We start from the raw sequence: 15,046 nt of genomic DNA, 5'->3' as shown, positions 1-15,046 counted from the left end.
GACTCTGTCTCAAAAAAAAAAAAAAAAAAAAAAAAAGAAAAAATTAGCCAGGCGTGGCAGCGTACGCCTGTAGTCCCAGCTACACAGGAGGTTGAGGCAGGAGAACTGCTTGAACCCAGGAGGCGGAGGTTGCAGTGGGCTGAAATCACACCACTGCACTCCAGCCTGGGCGACAGAGTGAGACTCTCTCAAAAATAAATAAATAAATAAAAATAATAAAAAAGAGTGAACAGGCAAAATATACAAAATATAGGGGAGGAAGTATGAAAAATAATTCAGGAAAATTTTCCTTGATGTCCTGGATTGGAAGTGCCTAGCTCAGTCAATAAAAACATTTCCACATCGAGACACATTATTGTGGAATTTCAGAACATTGGAGAGAAAACAACAATCTTACAAACTTTCAGAGAGGAAACACAGATTTCATAACGTCAGGGATCATAAAGTGACATTCTGCTTGTCAACAGCAATGTTTTGGAGAATTGCCTTAAAATTTGGAGGCAAAGTGGTTTTCCATCTACAATTCCATGGCTGAAGTCAACTACTTTAAATATGAGCATAGCCCAGCACTTTGGGAGGCCAATGTGGGCAGGTCACCTGAGGTTAGGAGTTTGGGACCAGCCTGGCCAATTCGGCAAAACCCTGTCTCTACTAAATATCAAAAATTAGCCAGGTGTGGTGGCGGGTGCATGTAATCCCAGCTACTTGGGAGGCTGAGGCAGGAGAATCTCTTGAACCCTGGAGGCAGAGGTTGCAGGGAGCCGAGATGTGCTACTCCACTCCAGCCTGGGCAACAGAGTGATACTTTGTCTCAAAGTATAAGTAAATAAATAAATGGGTGGAATACAGACATTTTTAGATGTGTAACTCACTAAAAATTTCCCTTCCAAGCTTCCCTATCTTAGGAAGTTACTTTAGGAAATAGTCTAACAAAATGAGGAATAAATCAAGAAAGCAGAAGAAATAGTAGGGTGGACACCAGTGAGGAAGAGTGTACCAGCTGACCGTGGTGCAGCATGTCCAGTGAGTCAGATGAGAGAAGGTCAGAAGGCTCCAAGAGAAATTCAGGGGGATGACATTAATAGTCTACCTGATATATTTGAGCCCTTGCAGCAAGATATACATAATTCAGGGATTATTGGGGATTTCTGTTAGTAATAAACCTATAGAAGACTAATCAAAGAGAAAAAAATACAATTATCAACTACAGAGAAAGAATATGCTTGAAAAGAAAATAAATCATGATATACTTGACGACTGAGTTGTGAATAGCATTTACATAGTCAAAATGATGTAATCACCCATTTTAAACTTAAAACACCTTTTAACTGAAGTATAATAAACATACTCAACCCTAAATTTTGATCTGACAAAATGGCATTAAAAATAGAGAGAGGGACGGAAATGTGCCCCTGTGTGAAAGGGGTGGGTGGAAAAGGGAATGAAAGGAAGCTAAAGACTTGTCATTTGTAGTGGGGAGGCAAGAGCTAATGGATTAAATTGAAATAAAACAAGTAGCAGTGTAAACACGTTACTTAGATTTGTGCAGGTAATAGCAAAAGGATCGGTAAAGGGAGCAGGAAATGTGAACTTAGGGGGAGCTGCCATTTTTTAGTAAGAAGCCTTGTGGATCTATTTGATTTTTGAAACTACTAGCATGTATAACTGATAAAAATGAAAGACGTATTTTATTTTATTTATTTATTTATTTATTTTATTTATTTATTTTTTTTGAGACGGAGTCTCGCTCTGTCACCCAGGCTGGAGTGCAGTGGCCGGATCTCCGCTCACTGCAAGCTCCGCCTCCCGGGTTTACGCCATTCTCCTGCCTCAGCCTCCCGAGTAGCTGGGACTACAGGCGCCCGCCACCTCGCCCGGCTAGCTTTTTGTATTTTTTAGTAGAGACGGGGTTTCACCGTGTTAGCCAGGATGGTCTCGATCTCCTGACCTCGTGATCCGCCCGTCTCGGCCTCCCAAAGTGCTGGGATTACAGGCTTGAGCCACCGCGCCTGGCCGAAAGATGTATTTTAAAAATACAATTTGTTTGTGGTATTTCGTGGCAGTAAATAAGCTTATTTTAAGTAGTGGAAGGGTAAATTATGATTTTTTAAAATATAATTTTTATTATTTGGTTTATATTTATGAAATTAATTCAGTGAGTTCTTTTTAGTTTTTAAAAAATGTTATGGGTAATAGTAGATGTATATTATCTATGGGGTACCTGAGATGTTTTGAGTAATTAAACAAATTTTAATCAAATGCTGAAAAAAGAAAGTCTGTATTAATAGTGCATAAAGAACTGGTTTATTTGAAATTGTTGTTCTAGTCAGGAAAAACATCTAAGTAGAATAATATTCTTAGTACAAGATACAGAAACGGAGACTAATAGTAAGAAAAATGAAATGATCACTTTAAAACAATATGATGTAAAATGTGCATTATGCTTGATTATTTTCCTAATATTGGTCATTGATGATTATTTGTATATAAGCCATTTTCATTAGGTTGAATCATGTCTTTTTTGAGTTAAGTGAATTTTTCTGAATTTCTCATGTCATTTATATATTGCTTCAAAGGAGGAGAACGAGATGGAGACATTTGGTGCAACGGTAACAAATGAAATTAGCTCTTATATAACTGATCATAGGATAAAAATGAGTTTTGAGGTTATAGCTGATCAGAAACTTTAGAAATATGAGGGAACTTCAGAAAGTTCATGGAAAAATGGAATTAACAGATAAAAATAAAAATAGAAACTTTATTTTTCAACATAAGCTCCATCAAGGTCAAGAAATTTTTGTAAGCAATAATACCAGATATTTAGTCCATCCCAAAAGAACTGAGGGTCCTAGGAATTTAACCATGTCAATGCAGTCTTTTTTACATTATTAACTAAAGATAAATGAGTACCCTTTAAGGATTTTTTAAGATTAGGAAACAAAAGGAAGCCTGAAGCCAAATCAGTACTGTAAAGTGGATACCTAATGATTTCCTGCTGAAACTTTTGCAAAATTGCCCTTTTTTGATGAATAGAATGAGCAGGAGCATTGTCATGCTGGGGAGAGACTCTGGTGAAGTTTTCCCAGGCATTTTTCTGCTAAAGCTTTGGCTAACTTTCTCAAGACATTCTCATAATAAGTGGACATTATTGTCCTTTGGTCCTTCAGAAAGTCAACAAGCAAAATGCCTTGAGCATCCCCGAAAACTGTTGCCATGACCTTTGCTCTTGGCAGTCTGCTTTTGCTTTGACTGGACCATTTCCACCATTTGGTAACCATTGTTTTGATTGTGCCTTGCATTCAGGATCATACAGGTAAAGCCATGTTTCATCTCCTGTTGCAATTTTTGAAGAAATGCCTCAGGTTCTTGATACCACCTGTTTGAAATTTCTGTTGACTGCTCTGCTCCTGTGTGCAGCTGATCTGGGTGCAACCAATTTGACACCCATTGAGTGGGAAGTTGGCTTAACTTAAATTTTTCAGTCAGAATTGTGTGAGCTGAACCAATTGAGATGTCTATGGTGTTGACTATTGTTTCTGCTGTTAATTGTTAGTCCTCTTCAATTAGGGCAGAAACAAGATGAGATTAATTTTTTCCTTGCAAATTGACATGGATGGTCTGCTGTTGCAGGTTTCATCTTTACTTTGTGTTGTCCCTTTTGAAAATGAGTTGTCGGCGGGGCGCGGTGGCTCAAGCCTGTAATCCCAGCACTTTGGGAGGCCGAGACGGGCGGATCACGAGGTCAGGAGATCGAGACCATCCTGGCTAACATGGTGAAACCCCGTCTCTACTAAAAATACAAAAAAACTAGCCGGGCGAGGTGGCGGGCGCCTGTAGTCCCAGCTACTCAGGAGGCTGAGGCAGGAGAATGGCGTGAACCCGGGAGGCGGAGCTTGCAGTGAGCGGAGATTGAGCCACTGCACTCCAGTCTGGGCGACAGAGCGAGACTCCGCCTCAAAAAAAAAAAAAAAAATAAATAAATAAATAAAAAAAAAAAAAGAAAAAAAAAAGAAAATGAGTTGTCCATTTGTAAACTGCTGATTTATTTGGGGCATTGTCCCCATAAACTTTTCATAAAGGATTGATGATTTCGCCATTCTTCCACCCAAGCTGCACCATAAATTTGATGTTTTTTCTTGCTTCAATTTTAGCAGAATTAATGTTGCTTTGACAGGGCTTTTTTTCAAACTTCTACCATCTCCTTCTTAGTGCTTCAAACTAGATCCTGTTCAGACATATTTTAACAAGTTAGTACACGTTTATTTTGATGCAAACAATTTTTAAATCCATGCATATTTTTTTCATAATACACATTTTCCATAAACTTTTTGAAGACCGCTTGTATAAATGTTGAAAAATAGCCAGAGTACTTGTGTTTTTTGTGTCTTCTTGAAAACCAGTTACCCCATTACATTGAGAAAGCAGTCTTGGTTTAGTATTAATTGATCTTTAATGCTGTAAATCATTTTTCTTTTTGGCTGCTATTTTTTATACCTAACAGTTTCATCAGTTATTTCCCAGTTAGCAATATTTGAAAAAGAGATAAGCATGATGTATATTAAGCACATTTCCTTTATTATTCATAAGCAGGAGATCTGATACTTTTTGTTTTATTTGTTCACAGTTTGTACTAGTTCTTTGTAATTCTATTGGTACTCCCTTGGATCCCAAATACATTGATATTGGTAAGTAAATGTTAATATTTATTTCTTTTCCAATCAGATTTTATTTGTAACACGAATTTAAAAACCTAACACTGGTATTATTAATTAGAATGGTGTTTTCTAAAACGAGAAAGACCATACTTCCTATACTGTCAGATCCAGTACCAGTTTATATCTGTTACCGTGATAGAAATTCTTAATACCCCATTTTGCTCTCAAAAGCATCTTGGTTAAGACAGTAAATTATAAAGTTACTCTATCTAAAATCCACTATAATTTCACAACTGCTATGGTACCATCATTCACTTTAAATGGGAAATATAATTGTGTAGGAATTGGTATGCAGTGTAATGATTAGTATGTAATAATTAGGATTATAGAAAGAATTTTACTGGCCGGGTGCGGTGGCTCAAGCCTGTAATCCCAGCACTTTGGGAGGCCGAGACGGGTGGATCACGAGGTCAGGAGATCGAGACCATCCTGGCTAACACGGTGAAACCCCGTCTCTACTAAAAAATACCAAAAACTAGCCGGGCGACGTGGCGGGCGCCTGTAGTCCCAGCTACTCGGGAGGCTGAGGCAGGAGAATGGCGTAAACCCGGGAGGCGGAGCTTGCGGTGAGCTGAGATCCGGCCACTGCACTCCAGCCTGGGTGACAGAGCGAGACTCCGTCTCAAAAAAAAAAAAAAAAAGAAAGAATTTTGCTATTAAACCACTTTTATTATTAATAAAGTGCTTGTAAATACCTCTCTTCCATAAAAACACTTTAGCTGCTTGTAAAAGTGAGTTTGCCCTTTCCAGATTTTTCTGATGAAATGAGTCTATTAATAGGGACAGTTTAAAAAATTCCTGACTTTTTGTTTTCTTTCTTTCTTTCTTTTTTTTTTTTTTTTTGAGACGGAGTCTCGCTCTGTCACGGCCCAGGCTGCAGTGCAGTGGCCGGATCTCAGCTCACTGCAAGCTCCGCCTCCCAGGTTTACGCCATTCTTCTGCCTCAGCCTCCCGAGCAGCTGGGACTACAGGCGCCCGCCACCTTGCCCGGCTAGTTTTTGTATTTTTTTTTTTTTTTTTTTAGTAGAGACGGGGTTTCACCGTGTTAGCCAGGATGGTCTCGATCTCCTGACCTCGTGATCCGCCCGTCTCGGCCTCCCAAAGTGCTGGGATTACAGGCTTGAGCCACCGCGCCCGGCCCCGGCCGACTTTTTGTTTTCAAAGGACATTTGTTATTTTAGATTTACTATTCCCTCTACCCAATAACTATGAAAGTAACCCATTAAAAATTCCAAATCTTATTCTAAGTAGATTATTAAAAATCATTAACAAGTATTTTGTTGCCATTTCACTGTAACTTCCAAAAGTAATGATTTTCTTTTAATGTGTATGGTAGTATATTGGATACAGTATTGCAAAAATTATTAAATCTAAGAAATTAAAAACCCATTGCATTATTCCTGAGAACCTGAGAACTAGTCATTTTTTTTCAGATTGGACATTTAGCCTAAGCAATTAAATATTAATGCCTGTTGCCTTTTGAGTGTTTGCATTTTGCTAAGCTCTTTGGGTGATAAACGCAAATATGAGAAATAATGACCTCAAAGACTTTATAGGGTCTTGATAACCTACTCACTTAGATATATTGACACATTTCAACTTCATGTCTTACATTCATTGCTACATAGACATGTTTATATGTTTTATATATGTATATGTTTATATACACACATATATATACACTAATGTTCCTTGTTAAAAAGCTTAGCTTAAAATTATTACAGACTCTCTTCACATAAATATCTCTTGTTTACTAGAAACATAACAGTCTTTAAGAGGTAAATTTTGTCAGTCTTCAGATTATATGCTTTTTCTTTTAATATCTAAAGTTTTAACATAGAATCGTAATGGTGATAGGGTTAATCTCAAAGTAATTTTTATCACAGGTAGACTTTTTTAAAATAAAGCTAAATGTAAATCCTTCTTCATAAAATGGCAAATACTTGAGGGCATGATTATTTGTATTTTTGAGTCTCAAAACTTTTTTTTTTTTGTAGTCTCACTGGCTGAGATTTTAACAAACAGTTCTTTCATTGGCCTGCAGCGAACACAGCCAAAGACTCAACATTTTTGTTTCATACATATCCTGTAAAATTCCTTTTTAAAGTTTCTATGCCAAATGTTTATGAGGACTGGAGGCTAAAACAAAAAAAGTGTATGAGTGATACTCTTCTAGAATTTAGAATTTATTATTTTTCTTTTGCCATCTACTCTTCCTCTTTACAATTTTTGTAGAAACTTTATAGAAGTGTAGTTTGTGGGACTCTGTTATACTCTACATATGAGAGTTAGGTATCCTTTTTTGGTGCTCTTTTCTTGAGCACTCATAATACCTTTGGTGTGCTTCCATCCAAAATACCTCTTAACCTGCACTGTGCTTATTAATTTTCTTGTCTATCTTCCCCACTAGACTTTGAACTTTTTAAAGATCTATGTGTAATTAACTTCTGTATCCCCATGACCTAACACTGCCTTGGACGATAATAAATGTTTATTGAATGCATGGAAATTTTCTATCATGTAAATAAAAAATGATGATTCATTTATTTAGCAAACTATCAATGAGTATATACTGTTTCAGGTACTACTGGTCACTGGTAATAATAAGAAATTAATTATGACATTTCCTGTGGGATTTCTGAACAAATGATTAAAACCTAGTTAATTCATTGAACAGTGATTTACCGCTTCCCTACTGCATGCTAGGTATTGCCCTAGGTGCCAGGCAAATGGTTATTGGTGCATAAGGATGTCAGAGACATCTTTCTACTTAGAGAAGGTTTCATTTGAGCTGAAATTTGAAAAAGAAGTATTTCTTTAGGTGACGCTTCAAGGAAAGAAAATGGCATTTGCAGAGGAATGAAGGCATGGAAAGTGGCCATCAAGTACCCGTTTGCCTATGCTGCAGCCGTTTTAGTGGGAGCACATGGTCAACTTTCTAGTGATGGTATCTAACATGTGCACTAGGTTTTCCATATATTTCAGAGAAAGTTAATTTGATGAAAACATTTCAGTGAAATTTCAGTTTACCGGCACTTGAAAGGGCTGAGAAATGAATAAATGGGAAAGTGGGTGAACATTACAGATGTCGGCATTTATTTCAGGCCTTAGCATTAAAATATTACAAGCGGATTTTATATATATGTGAATTCCAAGATTGTTTTAAATTATTTTACATTCTTGCTTGGCTAGTAATGACTGCCTATTAGCATTACAAAGTTCAGTTAATGAAAGCATAATTATTTTCTTAAAAACTTTTTTCCCAAGCTGGGCACGGTGGCTCACTCCTATAATCCCAGCACTTTGGGAGGCTGAGACGGGTAGATCACCTGAGGTCAGGAGTTCGAGACCAGCCTGGCCAACATGGCAAAACCCCATCTCTATTAAAAATACAAAAATTAGCTGGGCATGGTGGCATGCACCTGTAATCCCAGCTACTTGGGAGGCTGAGGCAGGAGAATCTCTTGAACCCAGGAGGCAGAGGTTGCACTGAGCCAAGATCGTGCCGGTGCACTCCAGCCTGGATGACACAGCAAGAACCCGCCTCAAAAAAAAAAAAAAAAAAAATCCAATAACCTTTCTAGATATTTCAAATTTTTTTCTTTTCAGATATTGAACAGTCAAAAAGGACATGGAGGGCTTCCATCTAGGCTGTGTTCTTGTCCTAAAATGGTGTATCTGTTACAATTTTGTTTTGCTTTTCATAGAAGCTTAGTCTCGGTGGGATGAATCTTAATAAAGATCTAGCAAAATATATATAGACAGGATTATCTACCCATATGAATTTGCTGAAATCACCACCTTACTGATTCAAAAGAACATATTTTTCAGATATATTTGTATTTTTTATAGTAACTAGAATTTATATATGGTTTTATTATAAAATCCTATGTAGGTGACAAAAATGAAAAGAATAATAGCAACCATGTCTAACTAATACTTCTTAATCCTTAGTGAGGGTCAGTCTGCTCTAGTAGTTAAGAGCAGTTTCTGGAGCCAGATTGACCAGGTTTGTGTCCAGCTCTACTACTTTCTAGCTGTGTGATATGGGCAAATTCACATTCCTCAGTTTCTTTATCTGCTAAATGAGGATAATAATGCTTACCTTATAGGGAAGTTGTGAGTGAGTTAATATATGTTATATATTTAGAACACTGCCTGTTATATATTTTTAAACATTCAATAAATACTGTCTTTTAAAAGTATTATTAAGCATTTACTCTATGCCAGGCTCTGTGCTATGCTATATGTTTATGTGATATTTATATTGTTATCTCTCTTAAATTTTAAAACAGCTCTGTAGGGTTGGCATTATTATTATCTGCAACTTACAGTAAGTAAACTGAAGTTCAGAGAGAACAAATAATTTATTCAAGACCACAGAATTAGCAAGTGCCGGCCGGGCGCGGTGGCTCAAGCCTGTAATCCCAGCACTTTGGGAGGCCGAGACGGGCGGATCACGAGGTCAGGAGATCGAGACCTGGCTAACATGGTGAAACCCCGTCTCTACTAAAAAAATACAAAAAACTAGCCGGGCGAGGTGGCGGGTGCCTGTAGTCCCAGCTACTCCGGAGGCTGAGGCAGGAGAATGGTGTGAACCCGGGAGGCGGAGCTTGCAGTGAGCTGGCATCCGGCCACTGCACTCCAGCCTGGGCGACAGAGCAAGACTCCGTCTCAAAAAAAAAAAAAAAAAAAGAATTAGCAAGTGCCTGTCATTTGAATCCAAGAAGTCTGACTCTTACCTTGAACCACTAACATTTTAATTTTGAAGTAATCAGGCTAATGATAAACCCTTGTGAGTATTTAGGTTCTATCAAAAAGAAAGGAACATGAGTATAGTTTATAATTGTAGGTAAATATTGGAAGAATGCTTTTATATACTTAGGAAAAAATGATATTTTATTAGAAAGCAGTTAAGGTGTACAAACTTGCTTCAAATTACACTAAGGGCATAATAGTTACCAGCATTAGAGTATCCATAGTGGAATTTACTGAATATTTAACAAATGTCTTAAGATTTAGTGAAGACCAGGTCAGGGAAAGGAGATCGCAGCCTGACCTGGCAGGAGCACACCGTGGAGGCTTTCCTGTCATTCTCCATGCATGGCTTTCAGCAAAGTGCTCCTTCCAAGAAAGGCTTTGAGCTCCCTCCAGAGGTTGGTAATAGTAGATATTTTGAATGAAAAAATCTTGACAGTTACAGTGAAAAAAGAATTTTTAAAAAAATTACTCAGTTGGACTGAGTTATTTAGCATATAAAAATTATTGAATTTGAATCCCTGAGTTGTTAACACACTCAGTTAACATCAAACTATCAGACTAGTTTCTAATTCTTTGTTCAGTTTCTAAGTCTCTTGCTGCCTCACATGCCCTTTGTCTGCACTCTGGCAAGAACTCTATAAATGGTACCTCCTAGTAACGTTATGTCTTTATTCTGGCCATATTAATGATTACATTGCATAGTATTTATAATAGAAAAATTAAGTTTTACACTGTTTTGATCATGAATTTAGAAAACAGTATAATCTGTTTTTGAAGGAGTTTTTGCTTTTATGTATTTTGTATGAATGTTTAATTTTATGTTGTTTATTTTGTGTTTTGTGACCTTGGGCAAGTTGTTCTACTTCTTTAAACCTCTGTTTATTTATCTATAAGATGGATTTGATGAGACTATCTACTTCATAAAAGGATATACAGTAGGAGTTCAATTAAATATTCTCTAAGAAATGGGACAGATGAAAATAACTATTTGCTTGGGAGAATATATTTCCAATACATATTAGGAATATTAAAAATTATTTGTTTAGAAGAATATATTCCTTAGGAAGGGACTTGGGAGATTTTTCTTTTCTTTCTTGATAGTGTCCCTTGAAGCACAAATATTTTTAATTTTAATGAACTCCAATTTGTCTGATTTTTCTTTTGTCATTTGTGTTTTTGGTGTCATATCTAAGAAGCCAATTATTGCCTGACCAAAGGTCATAAAGATGTACTCCCAAGTTTTCTTTTTAGTGTTTATGGTTTTAGCTCTTGCAATTGAGTCTTTGATTTATTTTCAGTTAGTATTTTTGTATGATTCTACAAGCTTTTGATTCTTTTCTGATTTCAGAGACCGTGTGTGGGTATTTTGAGACTATGTGGGGGTATATTGCCTATAAAGTAAGGGGTTGAACTCCGTGATTACTAAAGGCCTTTGCAGCACAAACATTTTGCAATTCTGTGTAACTGTAAATTATCTTAATGTTATTTTTAACAGTACCACTGTTTGTTGCAATGACAAAAACCCATGTGATAGCAGCCTCGAAAGAAGCATTTTACACCTGGCAGTATTGTGTGGCAAAGAAGCTCACAGCATTGGAAATTAATCAGATCACACGGTCTCGAAAAGAAGGGAGAGAAAGGTATATTTTTTGATACATACCTTTTAGTAGCTCAACCATATCACATTTAAGTCAGACATAGTAATTATAAATTGTCATGCTTAATAACTGTAGTGTCTTGATTAGTAGAAATATTTTTTCAATTAATTTGATTATCTTTAAAATTTATGTGTTTAAATTTATTAAAATAAAAGAGAGGTAGCATAGTGTAATAAAAGAAAGCCCTTAGAGATAAAGATTGGAAGGCTGTGTTTTTATAAGGAAATGGCTGTTCTCACTCACCCTCCCCACCAGATTAGAGTTAATATGCTATACTAAAATATGATTATTCGCTTGAGAGCCAAGGATCTAACTAAGGCTTTATTCCTATACGTTAGTGGTATATGTCTTCCCAAGAGGGTGGGTGATTCTAATATCAGTGACCAGAGGAAAGGCAGGTCTTTAGACACACATATGGAAGAAGTCTTTAGGTGGGGTGAACTGGGGACTTAGCTTCTTTTTCTTGCCCTGGTTTCCAAGGAGTCTGGAGTTGGAATTACTTCTAGTAAGTGGGGTAAAAAGGGCTCTGCCACATAGCAGATAGGTTAGAAGCCAGGATAGAGGGATCCCCCACAGTAGTCTCAAACTGAAGAAGCATTTACGGTGTTTTGTAAGTTATGTTTTCTCCATTAGTGATACTCTGTGTTTGCTGTTCTGCTGCTGTTACTCTAAGCCTGTAAGTAAAGCATTTTGTTGAATGTTTTAACCTAAGGATTCTTAATGGGAACATAGGCCTGTGTTGGCGGAAGTGAGTGGTAGAGTCATGACAGAAATGCTAGGTGTTTTTTCGAATCATTATCTTCCTTCACACTCTTCCTTCAGACTCCCCTTTCCTTCCCTTTAAGACTCACTCATGTGCTAAGATAGGAGGTGGGTCCTCAGTAAAAGTATGTTGGGTATGCGAGTTCATGTGGAGGCAGGAAAAAAACGTTGAAAAATGTTATATCTTGTGTTCTCAGTGGTGCTGGAAGACCAAATGGAAAGAACCTTTGGCTTCTTTGAGGGCAGCATGTGGTAGTCCTCATGCTGGTAGGACTTACCGTGGTAGCAGTAATGAGCAGAGGCCTACAATCTTGTGTGAGAACATAGATCTTAGGACAAAGTTGGAGCAAAAAGCCTATCCTCTCCAGAGTGTCTTCTTGTAGTCTGCTAAAGAGATTGTGACTTTTGTTTAAATCAAGAAGGCAGCATTTCCTTATATTTCTACCTGGGATATGTGTGCTGGTTTGAATAACTTTGAGCAGGTTCCCCCTAGAACTCAGTTTCCTCATCTCTAAAGTACAGTTGATGATGGTTATAACAACCAACATTTATTGAGTACTTCTTATGTGCCAGACACTTTCATAAATCTAATCAGTGCTCATTATTCTTGTTTTACAGAGAGGAAACAGACACATGAGCTTAAATTATTTGCCAAAAGTCACCAGTGGAAGCTAAATAATGTGTACACATGGACATAGAATGTGGAATAATAGACATTGGAGACTCAGAAGGGTGGGAGGGTTGTAGGGGGTAAGGGATAAGAAATTACTTAATGTGTACAATGTACATTACTTGGGTCATGGTTGTACTAAAAGCCCAGACATCACCACTACTCAATATATCCATACAACAGAATTGTACTTTTATACCCCTTAAATTTATTTTAAAAATAATAATATAGGTACAGGTACTAGAGAGACAGTGGATGTCCAGAAGTGATACCTCTTCCTAATACAGGAAAGGGTAGGAAAGGCTTCTTTACTTCAGCGCAGAAGTTCCATTAATTAGAACCTTCTAAATCCACTTAAGTTTACTTTCATTAAACACATTGATAGAAGAGAAATTATGGAGAAACAGCAGAGAAAGCCAGTGAATTAGATGTTACTCTTCACTGATGTTCATATGGAGAGTAAGGTAAAACATCTCTCTGGGCTTAATGAAATTCATTGGGAATATATGATTAAATGTTCAGATATGTTTTTGGTACAGCTTTCAGGAGCATATCATTTGTATAACTAGTAAACACCTGGTAGATAATTTTTATCTTCATTAAGATTTAACTGTGTTGAGAACACTCTAAAATAATCAGAATTTTTATATTAAATAAAAGTATTAATTGATGTTATCTAGTCGTTTATTCTAGAGATTATGAAATAGTATAAATTATACTTAAGTTTTCTTTGAAATTCTGATCGTTTTTGCAGAATTTATCATGTTGATGATACCCCTTCTGGATCAATGGATGGTGTGCTTGATTATAGTAAAGCCATTCAAGTAGGTGATTTTAATTTTTCTAGAAAATGTTAATATCTGTAGATTTGAAATATAATTTTATTTTGAAACCTGAAAAATAATTTGTTCCCAGTGAATAGGATATTATTTTAGCAATTATTTTAAAAAATTCTCTTCTGAAAACTTTTTCCTAGATCTTAAAAATTCTTGGACTGAAATAAAGATGGTAGATGGTGATAAGTGGCTAATATACTACTTAGAAAATCATATTATCTAAAAATATTGGAAAACATAACTCCTCCTCCCCTCCTCACACTTTCCCATCTGTCTATGTCTTTATCTGTCCATCTACCATGGATTGATCTGTCACCCCTGGCGTGTTAGTGAGTGCACATATTTTGCAGATAATATAGTTAACTGTTTCTTTATGAAAATGTGCTTTTGTTTAGAAACTAATATAATTTGCTATTTCAGTAAATAGTTTTTGAAATGGTTTTCTCAGAGTATTTAAAGTAGTGCCTATTGTTTATAAAACTGTTGTCTCATTTCTTATCCGATGCTCAAAACTCTGTAAGTCAAGCAGCATGCCATCTCCTCTCTTATAGGTTAGAAAACTGATAGAGAAGTTCACTGATTTACTCAGGATCATAAAATGATTAAGTAACAAAGCAAGGGTTCAAGCTTAATTTTTTGACAGCAGATCTAGTGATGTATCTGCTAGAACATGCAAGAGTTCATCTAGTCATCTATGTATCCATCCATTTTTTTCGATTAAGTATTTTCTGAATGTCTATTAAGTGTGAGACATTGGAGTAGGTGCTGGGAATCTACTGGTGAATAAGAAACAGTCTCTTTGATAGGGAAGTTTTGGAAAATTGATTCATCATCAACCAGCTTTTCCCCTGTACCCTCACATCAATTAAAATAGATGCCATCTTAAAAACAACAGAAGTTTCCATTGTCAGTCATGTATTTTCTTCCAGCTACTGCGTTCTCTCTTCCTCCTTTCATAGCTGAGTTTCTTGAAAGACTATTCTGTATTCATCTTTCCCTGCACATTCCATCTGCACTTCGTTGCATTCTGGTTTTCAGAAGACTTTGAATTGCCAAGTCCAATAGGTCTTTTTCTGTCTCTGTATTATTTGATCTACACATTACATTTAATATTTTTAATGACGACTTTTTTCTTCTTGGCTTTCATGAAACCACACTCCTGGCTTTGTCTCTAGCTTTTCCTTCTGAGCCTTCTTTGTCAAGGGTTCATCTATGCATCACTTATTGTGATGTTCCCTAATGTCTAGCCCTAAGCCATCTACCCGTTTTTAAAAAAAAAAAAAAAAAAACCTATTAACACACTCTTCTTAGTGTTGTTATTGAAATCCACCCCTTTAACCATATGCCAATGACTCTAATATGTATTTTTCCAATGTTGAGTTTTTTTTATTTCTGAATAACATATTTCTTGCCGTCTGGATAGCAAGAAATTGAGCAGCTCAAAAGCACCCCAAGTTTAATCTGTCTGAGGCTGAACTCAACTTCCGTCCCAATTCATTTCTCCATATATAGTCTATATATCAGTAGTTGTCTTCACTATCTCCGCAAGAATCATGAGAACTCATTTTCTCTTGCTTTCCATGTCTAATAAATCACCAAGTCATCTTGATTCTGTCTCTTAAATTTCTTTCAAATTGGCTTTCC

The 15,046-nt window shown here is 36.5% G+C and overlaps 1 protein-coding gene across 4 annotated transcripts in view; it reads left to right on the top strand.

The window, feature by feature from the left end:
* LOC104678996 (WD repeat-containing protein 35-like) overlaps nucleotides 1-15,046 on the top strand; it is a 77,739-nt gene that overhangs the window by 27,798 nt on the left and 34,895 nt on the right. For all 4 annotated transcript variants that reach the window (XM_030920682.1, XM_030920681.1, XM_030920683.1 and 1 more), the window contains 3 exons: nucleotides 4,625-4,685; nucleotides 10,972-11,116; nucleotides 13,321-13,390. In XM_030920682.1, coding sequence (XP_030776542.1) covers nucleotides 4,625-4,685; nucleotides 10,972-11,116; nucleotides 13,321-13,390 — 276 coding nt within the window. The remainder of the gene's footprint in view (nucleotides 1-4,624; nucleotides 4,686-10,971; nucleotides 11,117-13,320; nucleotides 13,391-15,046) is intronic.

Source organism: Rhinopithecus roxellana, chromosome 17 (assembly GCF_007565055.1).
Source record: "Rhinopithecus roxellana isolate Shanxi Qingling chromosome 17, ASM756505v1, whole genome shotgun sequence".
Taxonomy (NCBI): Eukaryota; Metazoa; Chordata; class Mammalia; order Primates; family Cercopithecidae; genus Rhinopithecus; species Rhinopithecus roxellana.
This window is presented reverse-complemented; position numbering and strand designations above follow the sequence as displayed.